The following is a 17,310-nucleotide window of genomic DNA, read 5'->3' as shown; positions in this document are numbered from 1 at the left end:
CGAAAGCGGCTCCCGCTGCGAGTTTGTCTCTGTTGATCGCTCCACTGCCCCCTAGAGGGGCCTTGTTGTAAAAAAGCCCTTTTTGAATTATTTCGGTTGTTCCTACCTTGTCTAGAAATCATATTGCCTCTGCCTCGTCCCCTATTTGGGGGTGCATCCGAGGTCCCTTGATCAGGATCGCTTGCACTACTCTCATTAGTTGTGCTGTAAGATGTATTGCGAAAACGTACTCGTCTATGTCGTTGATTTTGATTATTTTGTTGAAGTGCTGGGTTTTGATACCCTTCTGTAGTGTAAGGGAAAGCTCGTTGATGAGTAAACCTAGCAAGGTCTTTTTTTCATCCTTGCAATGCGTTCCAAAGTATTGTTTTCCCTGAACTCTTTCATTTCTTTATCAATATCTTCAATCCGTTTCTTCAAAATATCAAGAGAGAATTTTCTTAAGATCATTTTCCATTTTTTGTAGATCAATTTGGGTGCATATACTTGTCTCTCAACAGATCTTCTGTTTAACACACACGGGTTATGTTACCAGATTATGAGATTTTGCATGGCTTTTGGAAGTGACCTAATTGTAAATCCTCCTGATGAAAGTTCTACACCTATGGAAAAGAACTGAAACATGTCGAGGCATTTTCCCAAGACTACTTGAAGACTCGGGTGTTTTTCTGAAATAATTTCTATACACAAAATAGTCTACCCTTAGTGGTTGTATTGAGTTTACACAGAGGTTTTCAAATCTGATCCATCTCGGTATTCAGAAAACTGTGATCATTATTGATTTAGTAGGTCCTTTTGTGTCATTAGCAGTTTTGCTTCTTCTACTAATTTCTTGAAAGTGTTTAAGTGTTGAGTTTTATCATGTTTTATGATCTATTGAATAAAATGTATTTTTTTATGAGTTATGTGAGATAAGAACAACTGTTGTTTGTTGAACTGACCCTGTTTCTTTTGTATATGCGTTTCATTATCACCCTACTGAACTTTCATTTGGTTAAGGAACTTTTGTTTTTGTTATTTGGACACGTCAGGCCCCAAAGGCAAGAGACTTTCAAAGGAAACGAGACTTGGCCATTCAACGGTCATTTCGTGCTGGAGAAGCCCGAGACTGTTCTGTGCTCTAAACTCCCATCTTACCCTGTGCGCAACCTGACATATTATTTGAGAACACTTCTGCTTTTCCTTGGGAACTATCCCACACCCCTTTTTTGTATTCGTTGTGAGGTTTGGCAATAGGTTTTAGTATAGGCCCTGTTATTTTCACACAACAGCACTAGAACTGCCTTATTTTTCATTTGATGGTCGACTCTTGCTCCCATCTTGGATTTAGGTTTAGATTAGGCGTTTTCCCATCCTGCATAGTGTATTCATTTTTCAATAAACACCCTTGAACTGTGATCACTTGTCTGTCTTGTCACCATGAGTTACTCACACTATCTAACAAATACTTCACTTTCACACTGAGAGCCCACTCTACTCAAGGCATGGGGGCTACTCTAGCTTTCATTGCAAATGTTCCATTGTATGCAATTTGTAAAGCAGCTACTTGGAGTTCCATTCACACATTTAAACACTACTACTTAAATACACACTCTAAAGTAGATTCACAGGTGGGTCAAGCTGTACCAAGACATATTTGCTGCTGTACCTTCAAACAGCCATCCCCCTTCTCCAGATACTGCTCCCTAATCTATGCATAGCATGTGATTCTAAAAAGCTCCACAAGCCTTGGAGTACATGCATTACTTACCATGATTTTATTTCTGTTGCTTGTATCTGCTTAGATTCACATGTGCACACCTCTTTCTCCCCTCCTGGCATTAAAGGTGCATACATGTTTTTCACCTTTATCTTTTCTACTTTGACTACTTGTACTCACGCAAACACTACATCTCCCTCATATCAGAAAGAAAACAATCTGAAGGATCGCGACACATGAAAGTCCATGGGTACAGTACACATCACACAAGGGATAGTATTACAAACACGGCCAGTCAACGTGCCTTAAGTCCTGCAATACTCCATGACTACCACTAGATGTCATCCTATGCATACCATGTGAATCTAAGCAGATAACGAGCATCAGAAATAAGATTACGTAAGTAATGTATGCCTTACTTATTTGACCTAAGAGAAATGCACTTGATTCATTGGCAACGGGTGAGAAAAATGTGACTAGTGCTTATTTATTTATTTATTTATTTGAATGTATAAAGTGCACTAGCAGCCTAGATGCATCGAGGCGCTGTTACATGAATGTGTCTTAGTTAGAGGGAAGGTGCATTGCTTCCAGAGCGTGAAAACAGTTTTGCTGCGGGAGTATGTTACAGCATTGCTCCAGGTTACAGTGAGCATTTCAGTGTTGCTGCATGAATAAATTACAGTATTGAGGTTACAGGAGGCAAATATGGTTACCATTAGCCTAGAAGAGAGCTATGCGGCGGTCGAAGGCCCGATCAAAGAAACAGCAAAGTTTTGATAGCTTTGCCAAAAGCTAGGTGTGAGTCTATACCTCTGAGGTAGGGTGGTGGGGAGTTCCAATGAGTAGCAGTGATGAACGGGAAGCTGCTGGAGCCTCCAACACGAGCTCTAAGTCTCTGGGAACTGTGACTCGGTTGGTATATGCATTTCTGGTGGGTCTGGTTGTACTAGGATTGGCGATTCTCTGTGATAGATACAGGGGGCGGTGTTGTGGATACATTTGTGTAAATTAATGTATTCGTGTACATTACTGTTAAATGTTGTCACCATAAGCTTACTTTATTTTGCGCACCACTTCCACCCAGAGGCCAGTCACATACAATGAAACCTTTATTTGAAATGTACTGCAAACAAATGCATGCGAATGTCTAAGTTTGAAACATCCCAGAATTTCATTGTACTTTCCATCAAAGCCAAGTACTATGCAAATGCCGCTCGACCTTCATAAAAACAAACTATATTGGTAGTCGAGTAGATTTGGCGAGGCCTGGCCTTGTATGCAAATTACCCGCAGAATTAAGGGGGGGGGTCAGGGCAGTGCTCCAAACTTTCACTGCTACTAAGCTGAGTTGTGCTGAGTGTAGTGCTGACTCGTGCACTGAGAGCCAGAGCCCAGGTTTTGCTTCCTCCAATGACACCAGCATGGGGCAGAGCTATAAGCATCCCACGGAGTCCAGCCCGATTGCTAGTGTTAGAGTTCTCTAAATGTTGGTTTATCTGTGGGATGCGATTGCGAGAGAAGATGCCGTAGATCTGCTCTACTAGATCTGCATGTATTTAGAGATGTGCGTGATGTTCTGTGTGGCTCTTGCAGTTTGAGTCCAAAATACATTTGCAAATCTGAACACAGAGGACAGCTATAAGAGTAAGATGCATGTGATGTAGAGATGCAACTGTACAGGCTAAGATGATATGCCCTCAATCGCATGATTTTAGTGATGGTGAGCTAAGATTGTTACCTGTGTCTCCTGTAACACATTCTACATATCCGCATATATTAGTTTCAAACAAAAATACATTTGTAACCGCTGGAGATGCAAATTTAACAGGCTTCCTGCTTCTAAAATAGAATTATTGTCCGTTGGGTCATGGTTGGTTCTATGGGTACATATATGCATTATATCCGTAATTTTTAGGCGTGTGTTCGAGTCATACACTGTCCTTTGTTCACAAAACAAGGTAAGTAATGTTTTGTGACTGACCTTTTAATGTTTGGAATGTTACACTTGATGTATGCCCAATTTTCCAGCAATTGGATGAATATCCCAAAAGCTGACATTATTTTGTTACTGTCTCCTAAAAGATACCTCGAGGTTAAATTAGAAGTAACTTTTTTAAAGACGTGAATAGCTGTAAACAACCCATCATTTAAGACGGGGCCACAAACTGTCTTCCATAGGTATTGAATATCATTAAAATGGTTTCCCCCCAGATTTTGTTTGTTTTTAAACTTTTTTTTTAAACATCTCTTTATTGATGGTCTCAACAGTTAAAGCGGCACTCAATCAACACAACATATGGTCTTTCATACAGCAATATCTTCATCAAATGTTTAACAGTCTACAGTTTATATGGCTGTTTCACCGGCCCAGAGCAGGTCGCATAGGTACGCCCTGAAGGGGCCCCAAATGTCCCTTGGTCGACTTGTGCCTGGTAGAGTCAGCACATACTGTTCCTCGCATTTATTAATAGATGTTAATTTATGCAGGTAAGTGTTCATGGTAGGGGGGTTCGGGCTTTTCCATGTTTGCAATATACATTTCTTGGCAATAACACACAGTACATTAAACAGTCTTCTAATGTTTTCAGAACATTTTCCAATATCTCCGAACAAGTATTTTTGGGGGGTCAAATGCGGGGGGATCTGCGTGACATCTGTCAGCATAGCTGCAACCCTCTCCCAGAACCGTGCCACGACCGGGCATTCCCAGTACATATGGTAGGATCCCGCTTGTGGGGACCCACATTTGGGGCAGTTGCCTGAATCATCAGGTGTGAATTTAGCAATTTTGGCAGGGGTGTAGTGCAATCTATTGAGAATTTTAAACTGTATTTGGCGCAATCCCGCATTGAGGGACACCCTTTTTGTAAGCGCACAAGATCTTCCCCATTTATCATCAGGTATTTGCATTTTCATATCCGCTTCCTATTTTTGGTCGTAGGGACATGGGTCTGAATTGTCTTAAACAATTTGGAGATTCCCAGTCCACCCTGTGTTGTGATCAATTGTATACATGTGTGGGAGGAGGGTTCGTCAGGGAAGGATGGCCAACGTGCCTGATATGCAGATCTCATTCGATAGTACTGTAGCGTTCGGAGCGGACCTCCTCCCACACCTCTCGTAAATACTGCGAGGGTTACGAACTTCCCATCTATATACATGTCTCCCACCTTCATCTCTGTATCGGGGTCCCAGGCCTCCTGTATACTGGTGTCAAATGTGGGGGGGAATGTTTGGGTATTTCCATAGGGGAATCTCGGGTTATATGGAATCTCTATTTTCAATTTGTTATATATAGCCCCCCAGGCTCTCACGGTGCAGCTCACAGGGTCAAATTCACATGCGTCCTTATGTCTTGTATCGAAGATAACAGATCTAATGTCTGTGGGTATAGTGGTGTATTCCTCTATCCATGTATGGGGTGAGTTGTCTGCTTAATCATACCAATGCTTTGCAAACTGCGCTTGCGCCACCATGTAGTAGAGCTCAAAATCTGGTGCTGCTATTCCCCCTGTTTCATATGGTTCTGTCATCTTCTCCCAGTTTAACCTAGCCACCTTGCCGTTCCAGAGAAATGACACTGCCATGGATCGAAGCTTGGAAAAAAATTCCTTTCCCGGCCATATAGGGATGTTTACAAATAAATATAGTAGTTTGGGGAGTACAATCATTTTGAGAATGGCAATTCTACCGTGTAATGAGATTGGGAGGTGCCTCCAGACCTGTAGTTTGGTATTGAGTGTTTGTAGCGCCTGGTCATGGTTGTCAGAGTATAGGGTCTGCCTACTGCTTGAAACCAGTACTCCCAGGTATCTAATGTGTCGCTCTGACCACTTGAGGCCGCACGTCAGGGCATAGCATTTTGTGGAAGGGGTGAGCGGGAACATTTAGTATTGTTCACCGTATATCCAGAGTATTCTGCGAATTCGTTAATATCTGCCATGATGGGGACTATGTTTTTGTCTGGCTCACGGACATATAGCAGTGTATCGTGCGCGTTTAGCGATATTATTTGGGTGGCTCCTTTCAGCGTTATACCCTTGTTTTCATGCCTCGACCGCACCGCCGCTGCCATGGGCTCTATTTTTGAGGCAAAAAGGATAGGGGGAAAAAGGGCACCCCTGTCTGGTGCCTCTGCCCAGCTCGAACAACTCGGATATAGTTCTATTCGTGCACACTTTCGCACCGGGGCAGTTGATAGCAGTCTGACATATTTAATGAAATAGGGGCCCACCCCGAATGCCTCAAGCACCAGAAAGAGGTACTCCCAGGAGACCGAATCAAATGCTTTCTCAGAGTCCAGGGACACCACTACTGCTTGCTTATTTGGGTCTATTTGTGACATTATGCCGAATAACCTACGAAAATTTAGGGCAGTGGACCTTTGGGGAATGAACCCGCGTTGGTCTGCATGCACCAGCGTGGGAGTTATGGGTAGTATGTGATTTGCCAGTACCTTCGCAAAGATCTTTGCATCTACGCTTATCATGGATAAGGGCCTATAGGATGACATATCTTGTGGCGGGCATCGTGGTTTAGACAGTACTGTGATTATGACCTTGCGCATTGTCAGGGGCAGTATTTGTTTTCCCAGGGCCTCTCCCCACACTTCTAGCATCACAGAGACCAATTCTTCCCAAAATTCTTTGTAAAATTCAGCACTCAGTCCATTGAGCCCGGTGCTTTGCCAGACTTGAGCCCCTTGATTGCCTCGATGAGCTCCTCTGCCGTGGCAGGTTGCTCCAGTATTAGTTTACTTTCCTCTGGGAGTTTAGGGAGGTCTAGTGTAGTGAGGTAGTTTTTAATCTCATCAGGGGATTTCCTATCCCTATTCGCATAAAGATTTTTGTAGAATTTAACAAATATATCATTTATTCCCTGGTCGCTTGTTATTATCTCATTTTGTGCCGTTTGGATCGTTGTGATCGGGGTCATTTGTTTTTCATGTTTTACCAGATTTGCCAGCATTCTCCCTGCCTTATTACCCTCTCCTTATCTGTGAGCCCGGGTAGGGGCTGCTATATATTGCACTTCCCTTACTGCCAGCCGATCAAAATCCCTAAGAGACTTGTGTATTTCCGCCAGGGTGTCCCCGCCATGTGTGCGACCATAAGTTTCCTCTAGTAAGTTCAATTCCCTCTCCACCTCCTCCAGTTTGCGGCGCACATTCCTTAGGAGACCAGTGGTCTTGGATATCAGGGCCCCTCTCGCCCAGACTTTAAAGGCTTCCCATACTGACGATATGTGATCTACAGAGCCAATATTATCTGTGAAAAAATTGGCAATATCAGCATGTAATGTTTCAACGACATTCGGGTCTTTTAGTATGTCTCGAGGCATGGTCCATCTCCTGGTTGGTCTAGGGGCATCTTTCAGAATGATCTCTAATATCACCGGGGATTGATCAGATAGTGTGCGGGGGAGTATTTCGCAATTTTGTAGGGCATGTGCGATGTTCCAGGATACAAACCAATAGTCTATACGTGACTCACTAGCATGCACAGAAGAGTAGAATGTATACTGCTTATTGGCTGGATGGTGCACTCTCCAGGCGTCAAGCAGGGACAGTTACGAGTTAGAGTTAATGCCGCCTTAGAAGGTGGCCTGGTTACTTTGGCAGATCTATCCAGGGTCTGATCTAGTACAACGTTAAAGTCCCCTCTCCATAAAACAGTGCTTGATAAGAATCTCGAGCATATGCAAGTAAAAATAGGGGTTGTCCAGGTTGGGACCATAGGTGTTTAACAAGGTTATTTGGTTCCCTGCTATCTTCCCCCAGACTAGTACATACCTACCCATCGGGTCTGCCAGGTGGTCCTTGGCAAGAAAACCCAGCGAGTTATGTATAAGGGTGCAGACCCCTCTGGACTGTGATGAATAGTCGTGTAGTAGCGCAGTTTGCCCCATTTTGCCAGTATTTTCTCATTGACCGAGCTCTGTGCGTGTGTTTCTTGCAACATTAAATTGTGAGGCCCATGTCTGGTGACATAATTACCGACCTTCCTGGCCTTCTTTGGATTATTTAGGCCTCGAACATTCCATGACATTAGTCTTATCCTTAACCCGTCACCCATTTTTTATGCATACATATTGTACTATACTGTAGTGACCATGAATTTGCCAGTAACCAACATTTGAGTAGCGCCAGTGTCTGCGAGACCATATTTCAATTGACCTACAACTTCCATCAATGCATACCTTCCCCCCAGGCTCAAACTCGTCTAGGTGGTTGCGATAATGCAAAACATCCCCACTCTCCCTATCTCCCCCTCCTCCTCCACCCACATCATCTGCCCCAACTTTACGATGGACCCTGGTAACTGTTAGCAACATTCCTGACGGTGCTTTGTTGCCGTCACAAGGCTACCCGACCGGGCTCACGACCCGGTTAACATTACTTGGAGCCCTCACGGGGGCCAAACACTTCCGAAACACCAATGGTTACTTGTATGGAGTGAGCTACCCAGCCAAGTTTCAGTCCTCCACTGCAGGCGGGCGCCCTCCGTTCTGGTCCGGTCCACGGCCCCTGGGGGGCAGCGGAATGGTGGCCTCCACATAGGCCAAGGCTGCAGCAGGAGTCTCAAAGAAGTGTGCCCTTCCTCCATACTGGATTCACAGCTTGGCCGGGAATATTAGTGTCATGATGCGTGCTCCAAGACCCCTGGAGCTGTTGGGCCCACCTGAGTCCCTGTCACCCAGAAGGACTTGTCAGCCCCCAAGGAAGTGCCCCAGAGCCTCATGGACTCAGTCCTGGCGCCGTTGGCGCCAGGCTCATGAAATGGGTTGAACTTATGGAACTATTTTTAATCTGCCTAGTGAGGCTGAGCATTCTGTATATCCAGGGTGTGGCAGAGGGACTACTTTTCCTGAGAGACAGGGTGTGGTAAAGAGACTACTTTACCTGGGACTACTTGCAAGGCTATTTAAGCCACACCCTGCAGGCAGAACACGCTTCGCGTTATTCTGCACTCCTGCAGCGTAACGCTCACCGTGTCTGCTCTGTCCTCGAGTTTCTGCAGCCACGCCGTCCGAGATTTCCATCCATCGGTGTCTGGAAGAAGAAAAGGAGAGGAACAGGTGTTAGTTCAGCGACAAAGGCCTTACCTGCAATTCCGTCCATCGGTTCCGTCTCCAGCTGGACTTCCGAGCGCCGCCCCCGTTGGAAAAGGACTTCTGCGCAGGCATCCAATACTCACTTGGGTTTCTGCATTCCTCCGGGTTACTTCGGAGCGGTTCTTCCATTCTTCATCTTGGGGCCGCGCCTGCAAAAAGGGAACAGAAAACAGCAGGTTTGTCGCGCACAATACAAAAACGAACAATTGTTCAGCCATCCAGCGCCACTCATCCGCGCTCATACTCACCTGGAGACAACCAGTTCAGCATTCTAGGGGAGTCAATCCTTTTTTCTTACCTTCCGTACGAGACCGCATCTGCAAGAAAGACAAAACACGTTTAAACCTTGGAACAAGACTTGAGCATCTATACCAAGCTGTCATTGGGATAGAGACTTGCATGGGAACAGTGAAGTAACTGTGCCCAGAGAAAGACTGAGCCTACTGCGCCCCTGCTGAAGGTCAAGCAGGACGGAGAGCCTACCTCACCAAACTCAAAGGTGAGCAGGAGAGGAGTCGGGGATCAGAAGGTTGCAGGAAGTGGGACCAACCCACTCATTAGCTAACATCTTGTTTCAACATTGCAGGCTAACGCCTCCTGGGGAGATACCAGGGGAAAAGACACCATCATACCATCATAACTATGCCAGTACAGATATCGGTCATACGACTACGTGCTACACCCCCGTGGAGACCAGGTGAGCGTGACAATTAGTGCATATGGGACCTGTCGTGCTCTTAAAAGTTTTTTAATTGGTTCATATGACCTTCGACTTGCCTGAACCCCAGTGGCAAAATCCGGGTAGATATGTATGCGGCTGTCTTCATATTGCAGTGTCCCAAGTTCTCTTGCCATCCGAAGGATCGTGTCTCTATCCCTATAGTTGAGCATTATTGCGATAATTGTGCGGGGCGGTGCCCCAGGTTTCGGCACCGGGGCCAGCGTGCGGTGTGCACGTTCAATCAGGAAGTGTTCTGAAAAGGAGTCTGCTCCAAACAGGGTTTTGAGGAGTGTTTCCACTCGTACTTCCATTTTGTCTTTGCCAAATGTCTCGAACACCAATGATGCGCACGTGGTTTCTTCTTGAGCGCGATTCCAAGTCCTCACACTTGTTCTGTAATTTATTCAGGCTCTCTCTGAGCTGGGCAATGTCCTGATCATGGCGAGCAACCATGTCCTCGGTCGTTCCAATTCTGTTCTCTGCCTCAGTTAGTCTCAGGTCATGCTTGTCAACTGTGGTCTTCAATGTTCCAATGGTCGTTACGATGTCGTCCAGCTTCATACTCAGTGATAGGAAACCATTTTGGACTATGTTGGTCAGGTATTCAACTCTGTCTGCGCTCTCTGCACTGGGCATAGGCTTAGCCGCTGATGTTGCTTCAAGCTCATTGCTTCCTGCCTGACTGCTTGTAATTGAATCCATCGGCCCTTTCTTCTTGGCGCTCGCTCCCTCTGCCATTTTGTCTTGCTTCCTTGTGTTCACCATGGCCCTGGAGTCGTTGGGCGGTCTACCCCGGGCAGTCCCAGGAGGTAGTGTTTACCGCCGTAGTTTGGGGTACTAGGATATTAGATTATTCCGAACCACGAAGTGCCACCAAGCCACCTTGCCGGAATCGCGGCTGTCCGCCAAGTCCAGTGTAGGCGATACCTCAGCCCGCCCACCTTTGCCAATGGATTGGGCTCTCCCACGTTTCTAGGTTCAGGGTATGAAGGCTAGCCGACTGTGCGCCCTTCGCCAGGTGTCCGCCAAAAGCACCAGCCTGTCTGGAGCCCAATTAAATGTCTCAGTGGTCATTGATTGCTTATGATATTAGCAATTGGTTAAGCAGACGCCAACAAGCATGGGATACACTTACTTGTGGGCCCGATTGCTCGAGCTGGTCCCAGCACTGTAGGGTTCATATAAGCAGCGGCCCAGCAACGCTCGCCTTCAATGGGCTTGAGTGCAGCCACGCCACCCTGACCCGCACCCAGCCTGGTGTCCAGCTCGTAACGTTCGTTATGCGCCGTGACCACTCCTCGGGGCCTCCGTATGATTCGCAGGAAGACGCCCGCCTCCCGCAGCAGTGTCACCGCCGACTCCAGCCGCAGCTCGGCTGTCTCCTACTGCCTCAGCAGTATAGTCCGCTCAACAGTCCAGCAAGTTGCCAATTTCAAATCAAAAAAGGAGCCTTGTGTCCCCCACCGCCTCGCCGCACAAGGAGGCCGACTTGCTCGGAGGCCGCTCTGCGCCGGCGTTGCCCACCCAAGCCGCAGGCCCCACAGACGCGGGGGACTCCACTCCGCCAGCGCTCGGACGCTCCACTCTGACAAGGCGGCGTGAGGGGAGCAGCCCCCTCCTGGCAGCTGTAACGCTGACCTGGTCCCTCCGCGTCCGGATCTAGCTAGGATGTAGAAGGGAGGTAGTGTAGGCTATCTAGATCGGGTTACACCACCGCAACTCCGGTCGTTGTCCACTGCATCCTTGTAGGCCTTCCTCTCTATGCTCCTCACGGCCAGATCGTCAGCGGCTCACGGCTGCAATTCTCTGGTTTCGGGATCAGTGCGCGCCACAGCTCTTCCCCGCCGAAAACACTGGGTCGCGTATCTCCTCAGCCCAGGCACCATCGTTTCAGGATTTTCCGTGTAGGTGGTTCGACACCTATGACACATCTCAGCGTGTTCGGTACCCTGCAGCAAGCTCCGAATTAGTATTTATTTGTGTAACGGATGGTTCTCGGGCTGGAGCACTCTAATCAGGCAGCCATGTCTGTCGTGCGCAACAGCGCCCCCCCGTTTGTTTTTAAACTTTGATTTCATTGCTTTGAATGTTCTTTATTCATTGAAGCAAATGCAATGATAAACTCATGCCTATGGTAGGATTAGTAGACTGGGAAAAGTCCTCACGATGCTCAGAGCAATAAAGGAAGTGGGTGGGCCCTATTGGATTTCTAAGTATGTTTACAATGAGCATGCTGTATATATGATATTGCTGTACATCAACGAACGATAGGATAAGAATCTGAGATAATATTTGCAAATGGACAAGCTTAACTTGGATCCGGGCAGCAGAATAGATGCTTATAGCTGATTATCAGAACCTCAGGCCCCAGATCATCAAGATGGCGTTGGTCTCTCCCCATTGGACAAGCAAATAATGATATGCAGTTGAATATAAGCTATATTGCAACTACAGCCGCAATGGCACAAGTATGGCGTATTTTGTTGGACGATTGGTATTGGAGGACAAAGAGGAGTTTACATCGTTAAATGAATAGGAATAATACAAGTTGTTGCCTAGCACTTAAAACATCCAAATCTGTTTAAGGGATAAACTTTCAAAAGGGCAGTTTAAAAATCATGAGTTAACATCATTGTTTTATGTTGAAAGCATATCACGTGGGTTCATAGAATATATTCATATTTTAGGAGGCTGATGTCAAAATCTCCAGTGAATAGTAGGAGTAAGTCCTGGATAGCTCTAATGCATTTCATGTTGCAAAAGTTAAATGTGGTCAAATGAATGACTGTTATGTCGGTTCGTTTGGTGGATTATCCGCAGCGGCTGGCACCAAGCGGGCCGTTCTCCGTCATATAACATTTGCAACAGTCTCCCCACTCTTATTTGTTCTATCATCCCACTGTGTTGCCTTCCTAGACCTACCCATACTTGTTGGGTGAATCTCATTATCACAAAACCGAGCATCATACCTGCGGCCTATATGGCAACATAAAACCCTTGTGTCTACCTCCCTAGAAACTCGCATGAACAGACAAAACAAATCTGCACTCATCAGTAAATCATGTTTGTGCATCACCTCTCCCTTTCGGTCTACTTCCACTGACCCAACAACCACCCCCTCTTGCAGACCCTAGCACCACAATTGCAGATGTTTCACCATAAAAGACCTACTTGCACGGCATTACATTAAATATGGATGTTGGTGTCTCCACTCACACCCCTTTTTGTCTGATTCTGTGAATGGTCTCGTGTATGATGTTATTCCTCTTCACAAAGTACACAGGTTGTCTGGAGATGAATTTCTCTAGGTATTAGCTGACATGGGAGTTTTGCTGGGTCATCTGCTTTTCTGGAGGGTTTTTGTTAGTAGAAGCTTGATGTAAATTGCATTAGGTTCTGTTTATGGAATTATTTTATTAGTAAAAAATACAGCGCACTATTACCGATTTAGTAATGGGAAATCTTTAACACAAAATCTTTAGACAAGACATTAGGATCCAGTCCTTAAATTGTTTATAAATCTGACAATGTTCCTGCCTCTAAGGTGGTTGCGCAGTGTACACAGCATTCAGCTCTGTGTTAGGAATGCTTTATTAATAGTTTATATAGGCCCGTTTTCACGAGTATCCACTTTCTTTTTAGTCGCAGACAATGAACTACGTTGGACAGCTTGCAGAGACTGTGTTTGTGACTGTGAAAGAACTATACCGTGGCCTAAACCCTGCAACGTTATCTGGCTGCATCGATGTGCTGGTGGTGCGGCAGTGTGATGGCACATTCCAGTGTTCACCATTTCATGTGCGCTTTGGGAAGTTGGGTGTCCTGCGCTCCAGAGAGAAGGTGGTAAGTGACCAATCATTTCTATGGTCTTTCTTCTCCAATGACCACTCCGGCATCCTCATGTTTAATGATTCTTGTCTTTAATTTCACCTTTCTCTTGGTAGGTTGATATTGAGATTAATGGGGAGCCAGTGGAATTGCACATGAAACTGGGGGACAATGGAGAGGCTTTCTTTGTTCAGGAGACCGAAACACACGAGGTGAGTACATTTCAGAAGATAAAGGAGGATAGACTAAAACAAGAAGGCCATCTACTCCCAGGACTCATTGTGAATTGTCACAGAAAAAAGTTTTTCATGAAATTAATTTTGGAAAACATTTTGAGACTGATAAGGCATACGTGGGAATCCCCTGAAATGCACGAGGGAAATGCTGTTTGAATGACCTTACCTTATTGAAGTGTCTGATGCCATTGGTATGTGGAAGAAAGATACTAGTGGTAGTCTGTAATTAAAAGTTACTTCTGCAGATGCTCTGAAAAGGAGTACTTTGTACTATTTAAATAGTCATCTGATTATCTAATCAAGGCTCCCTAAAGAGTTCAGGATTCAATTCAATGCAACATTTAGAAACCATTACATTGCAAAAGCTACATTTTTGGATCGCGCTATAGCAAATACCATCTTTGTGACCCAGTGGATACGTGAGATAAGGCAGAAACAAATGTGATTAATTGCTGTGGACTTTGGAACACTTGAAATTTGCCTAGTTGAATATCTTTGTTCAATTATGTTTTGGTTAGATGTCCAATAACGAGATTGTGAATTATGAATGTACTACTTGTATGATGTCCATAAAGCCGGGTCTCTGGCTCAGTTGACTAATGCATCCATTACAAGAGCCTGTGTTTGAGCTCCTGGTCACAGGTTTGAATCCCGAATCCCAGCTGGTCCACTGAGCCCTTCATCCTTCTGAGGTCGATAAAATGAGTACCATTACGTTGTGTAACAGTAAGCATCTGTTAATAGAGCCAAGATGCCCCTTTCGAGGGGGAATGTATGCTTTACAAATATGCCATGTTATGTTACTGGTGGTGAAGAATCTAGATGGGCGATGCCCACAAGGTCCCCATAGGTGAGCACAATATTCAGCGCACAAGTCTCATGCCACTTAAATTGGTCCTTCCAAAGAGTTACAGGTGCAAGCTTGTATTTGGATGCAAATAGTTTTTGAACACTCTTGAGCCCACAAGATGTCCAATCAGATACCAAGATGGCACAAAACTAAAGGGCCATTTAGAGTCTTGGATGCTTAAAATATCCGTGCCTCATCTGCAGGTTGCAATTTATAGAAGACTTTATTTTGAAAGCCAAGAATAAAAAAGAATAAAGGAACCATTCTTGACTACAAAGTGTAAGGGAAGGCATGGTATCAAATAGTGAAGACAGACACAAGTGATCACAGTTCAAGGGTGTTTGTTGAACTTCAAATGGGTTGGTTTAACGCCTATCGAAAGCTAAAGCAAAGGATAGGAGCAAGCTACGAACCATCAAATAATAATAAAGCCGTCCTAGTCAAGTCTGTCAAATAAAAGGGCCTGTACTAATAACCTATTGCCAATCCTTACTTCTAAATACAAACGGGTGTGGGACAATGGTGTATGCAAAAACGAAAGTGTTCAAGAAATATGTCACGACGGTTGAGCAGTTGGCTTCCATTACCCACGTTTTCAGCACGGGCAAGGTGGCACGTTCAAGCTTTGCACACACTGACTTCTCTGCCACGAGGATACAGTTCAAAGCACAGACATCAGGCCTTCTGCCAAAGCCTCTTCAATAACAGTCTCTTACTGCAAGAGGGTCTGTCATAACAAAGCAAGCCTAAAAGTTCAGTTCCTAACAAGATTTTCACATGCATAAATTCTCGCTTTCAATGTTCATCATGGGTCTCCCTCTTCAAGCTGAGAACTCCTTTGATCGCACTGTTCACACTTGGGCTCCTTCGTTCGGGCTCGGACCACAGGCAACCTCATTTGGGCACGGATCCTCTTGATATCTCAAGGTTTACATTTAGTGTCCCTCATTCGGGCTTGCACAATGGACCTCCCTCGTTCAGGCTCGGATCCTCTTTTTACTAAAATCAAAGACGAATGTGCGATGGGTTTTGCTTAAACCGTTGCAGGATCACTTCGATCAAAATCATACAATTATTCTCAGAAATCTTCTACTTTTGTTTCTCTTGGCGGGATACCTTACAGAGACCTTCGATTGAGCACCTCCACAGTGCCGGACCACTAGTTCAAACATTCATCAACATTTTAGCTTCACTTGCGTCTTTCATCACACGCGTTTAACAATTTTTGTTCCAGCACTAGTTATACAATGTTACTGCTAGCAACCTTGACTTCAACACATACCGGTCTTGCATCGGTCTCTCAGCTCACCGGTTGTGTTGCTTTTTCTGGTACTTCGTTGTTCTTGGAGCCAAGGAGGATACCACAGTGGCGGCTGCTGCTCCTCCTGCCTTGGTCAGTTATGTGGCAGGCTTTCGGTATCTTCAACACACAATGCAGCAGTCTTTAGTCTGGTTCCTGACCTTACACTTTCTGCCTCAGAGGTTTCTTGAAAGTAACAGCGTCTGGTCGAAAAGGTCCGGGGCAATTCCCTTCTTACGAACCCTTCTTGGTTTGCTGTCTTTCTCCCTTCGTTCAGGTGCAGACTTTAAATTGCTGGACCTTTTGTGTGCTTTGCCTCGCTCAGTGTGCTTACGTGCTCCGCCTTTTATCTGTGTGGGGATGTCTAATAGAAGTCAGGTGTGAGTGATTGTCAGTAATTGCTGCCTGTCCAGAGTAGGGGGACATGTCGGATACACTGCTTGGGTGTGAGTCTGTTTTCTCCCAGAGCGGGCTGTCCGTGTGAAGTGCTGGAGAAGGGAAAAGGGGGAAGCTGTTAAGGTTCACACGTATCCTACCTGGTAGGATGGGGTAAAGGTGTTGCAGGGGAAGGGATACCGCGTCCTGCCATCTGTTGTCCCACTCCCCGAAGATCCCTCACCCAGGTGATCAACCTGCACCGGTCCACCCCCAGGGTCTATATCCAAAGGTGATGGTCGTGCCCTGGCCCCCTAGAGAGAGATCCGCTGTGACTAGTGCGTGAGACACCTTCTGGGTTCTCACAATAGAAACCAGTCCAGTCCAAGAAGACCCGGCGAAAGGAAGATGAGCCAGTTCCTGGCTAAGTGCTAATTTTAGTCCCTGATTAATAGTTGGAGCAAGCAGCAGAGATGCAAGACTAGAAACATTAGATTTGCCTTATGAACAGGAACCTTACCCAATTTAGTTATTTAGTTCCTAGCTCTTACAGTTTCAATTTAGTCATAAGGGTGCCAGGAAAATGAAAACGCAAATGTCAAAGTAGCCACTGTTGAGACAGATTTACTGGTGGAGCCCCATGTTCTGTCTTGGAATGTAAACTACAACAAAATAGGCCAGTTAAAGGGTTAAAAGGAAAAATGAACCTCCTGCAAATGTTACACCTCCCCTAGAATTATTGTGAATGGCATTCAGCAATAGTCTTAACTGGAAGAAAAATAAATGTTAGTCCAACACTGGATAAATAGGTCGAGGAAGTAGCCAGAATCTGAAAATTGCAAATTAAGCAACATTTGACTATGAAAGTAAACAGGCAGTCTGACAGATTGTATGGAATTATGGAAATTATAAAAGATCTTCCATGTGAGCTCAAACTATTTTACATGATTTAAAGATAATTACCAACACAAGCATCAAAAGAGGTTTCGAGGTAGCAGAGACGGCGGGAAGGCTGGCATGTATTGAACTAATCCTATAAACATGCTTTCTGTCAGTGTTTGGAGTAATAGAAATTATCTGGGCATAATTAATACACCATCTGATGGTAACTTCATTCTACACTGACCTCTCCTCTAGTTTGACTACTACCTTACCAATTCCTCACTAATTTTTCCTGCTCCTTTT

General features: G+C 45.3%; 1 protein-coding gene across 3 annotated transcripts in view; it reads left to right on the top strand.

Moving 5' to 3' along the window:
- Positions 1-17,310, top strand: part of LPIN3 (lipin 3) — a 679,959-nt gene that overhangs the window by 123,309 nt on the left and 539,340 nt on the right. For all 3 annotated transcript variants that reach the window (XM_069652299.1, XM_069652298.1, XM_069652300.1), the window contains exons 2-3: positions 13,179-13,379; positions 13,481-13,576. In XM_069652299.1, the coding sequence (XP_069508400.1) occupies positions 13,188-13,379; positions 13,481-13,576 (288 nt within the window). In that variant the 5' untranslated portion in view covers positions 13,179-13,187. The remainder of the gene's footprint in view (positions 1-13,178; positions 13,380-13,480; positions 13,577-17,310) is intronic.

Source organism: Ambystoma mexicanum, chromosome 3p (assembly GCF_040938575.1).
Source record: "Ambystoma mexicanum isolate Mex_15411 chromosome 3p, UKY_AmexF1_1, whole genome shotgun sequence".
Taxonomy (NCBI): Eukaryota; Metazoa; Chordata; class Amphibia; order Caudata; family Ambystomatidae; genus Ambystoma; species Ambystoma mexicanum.
This window is presented reverse-complemented; position numbering and strand designations above follow the sequence as displayed.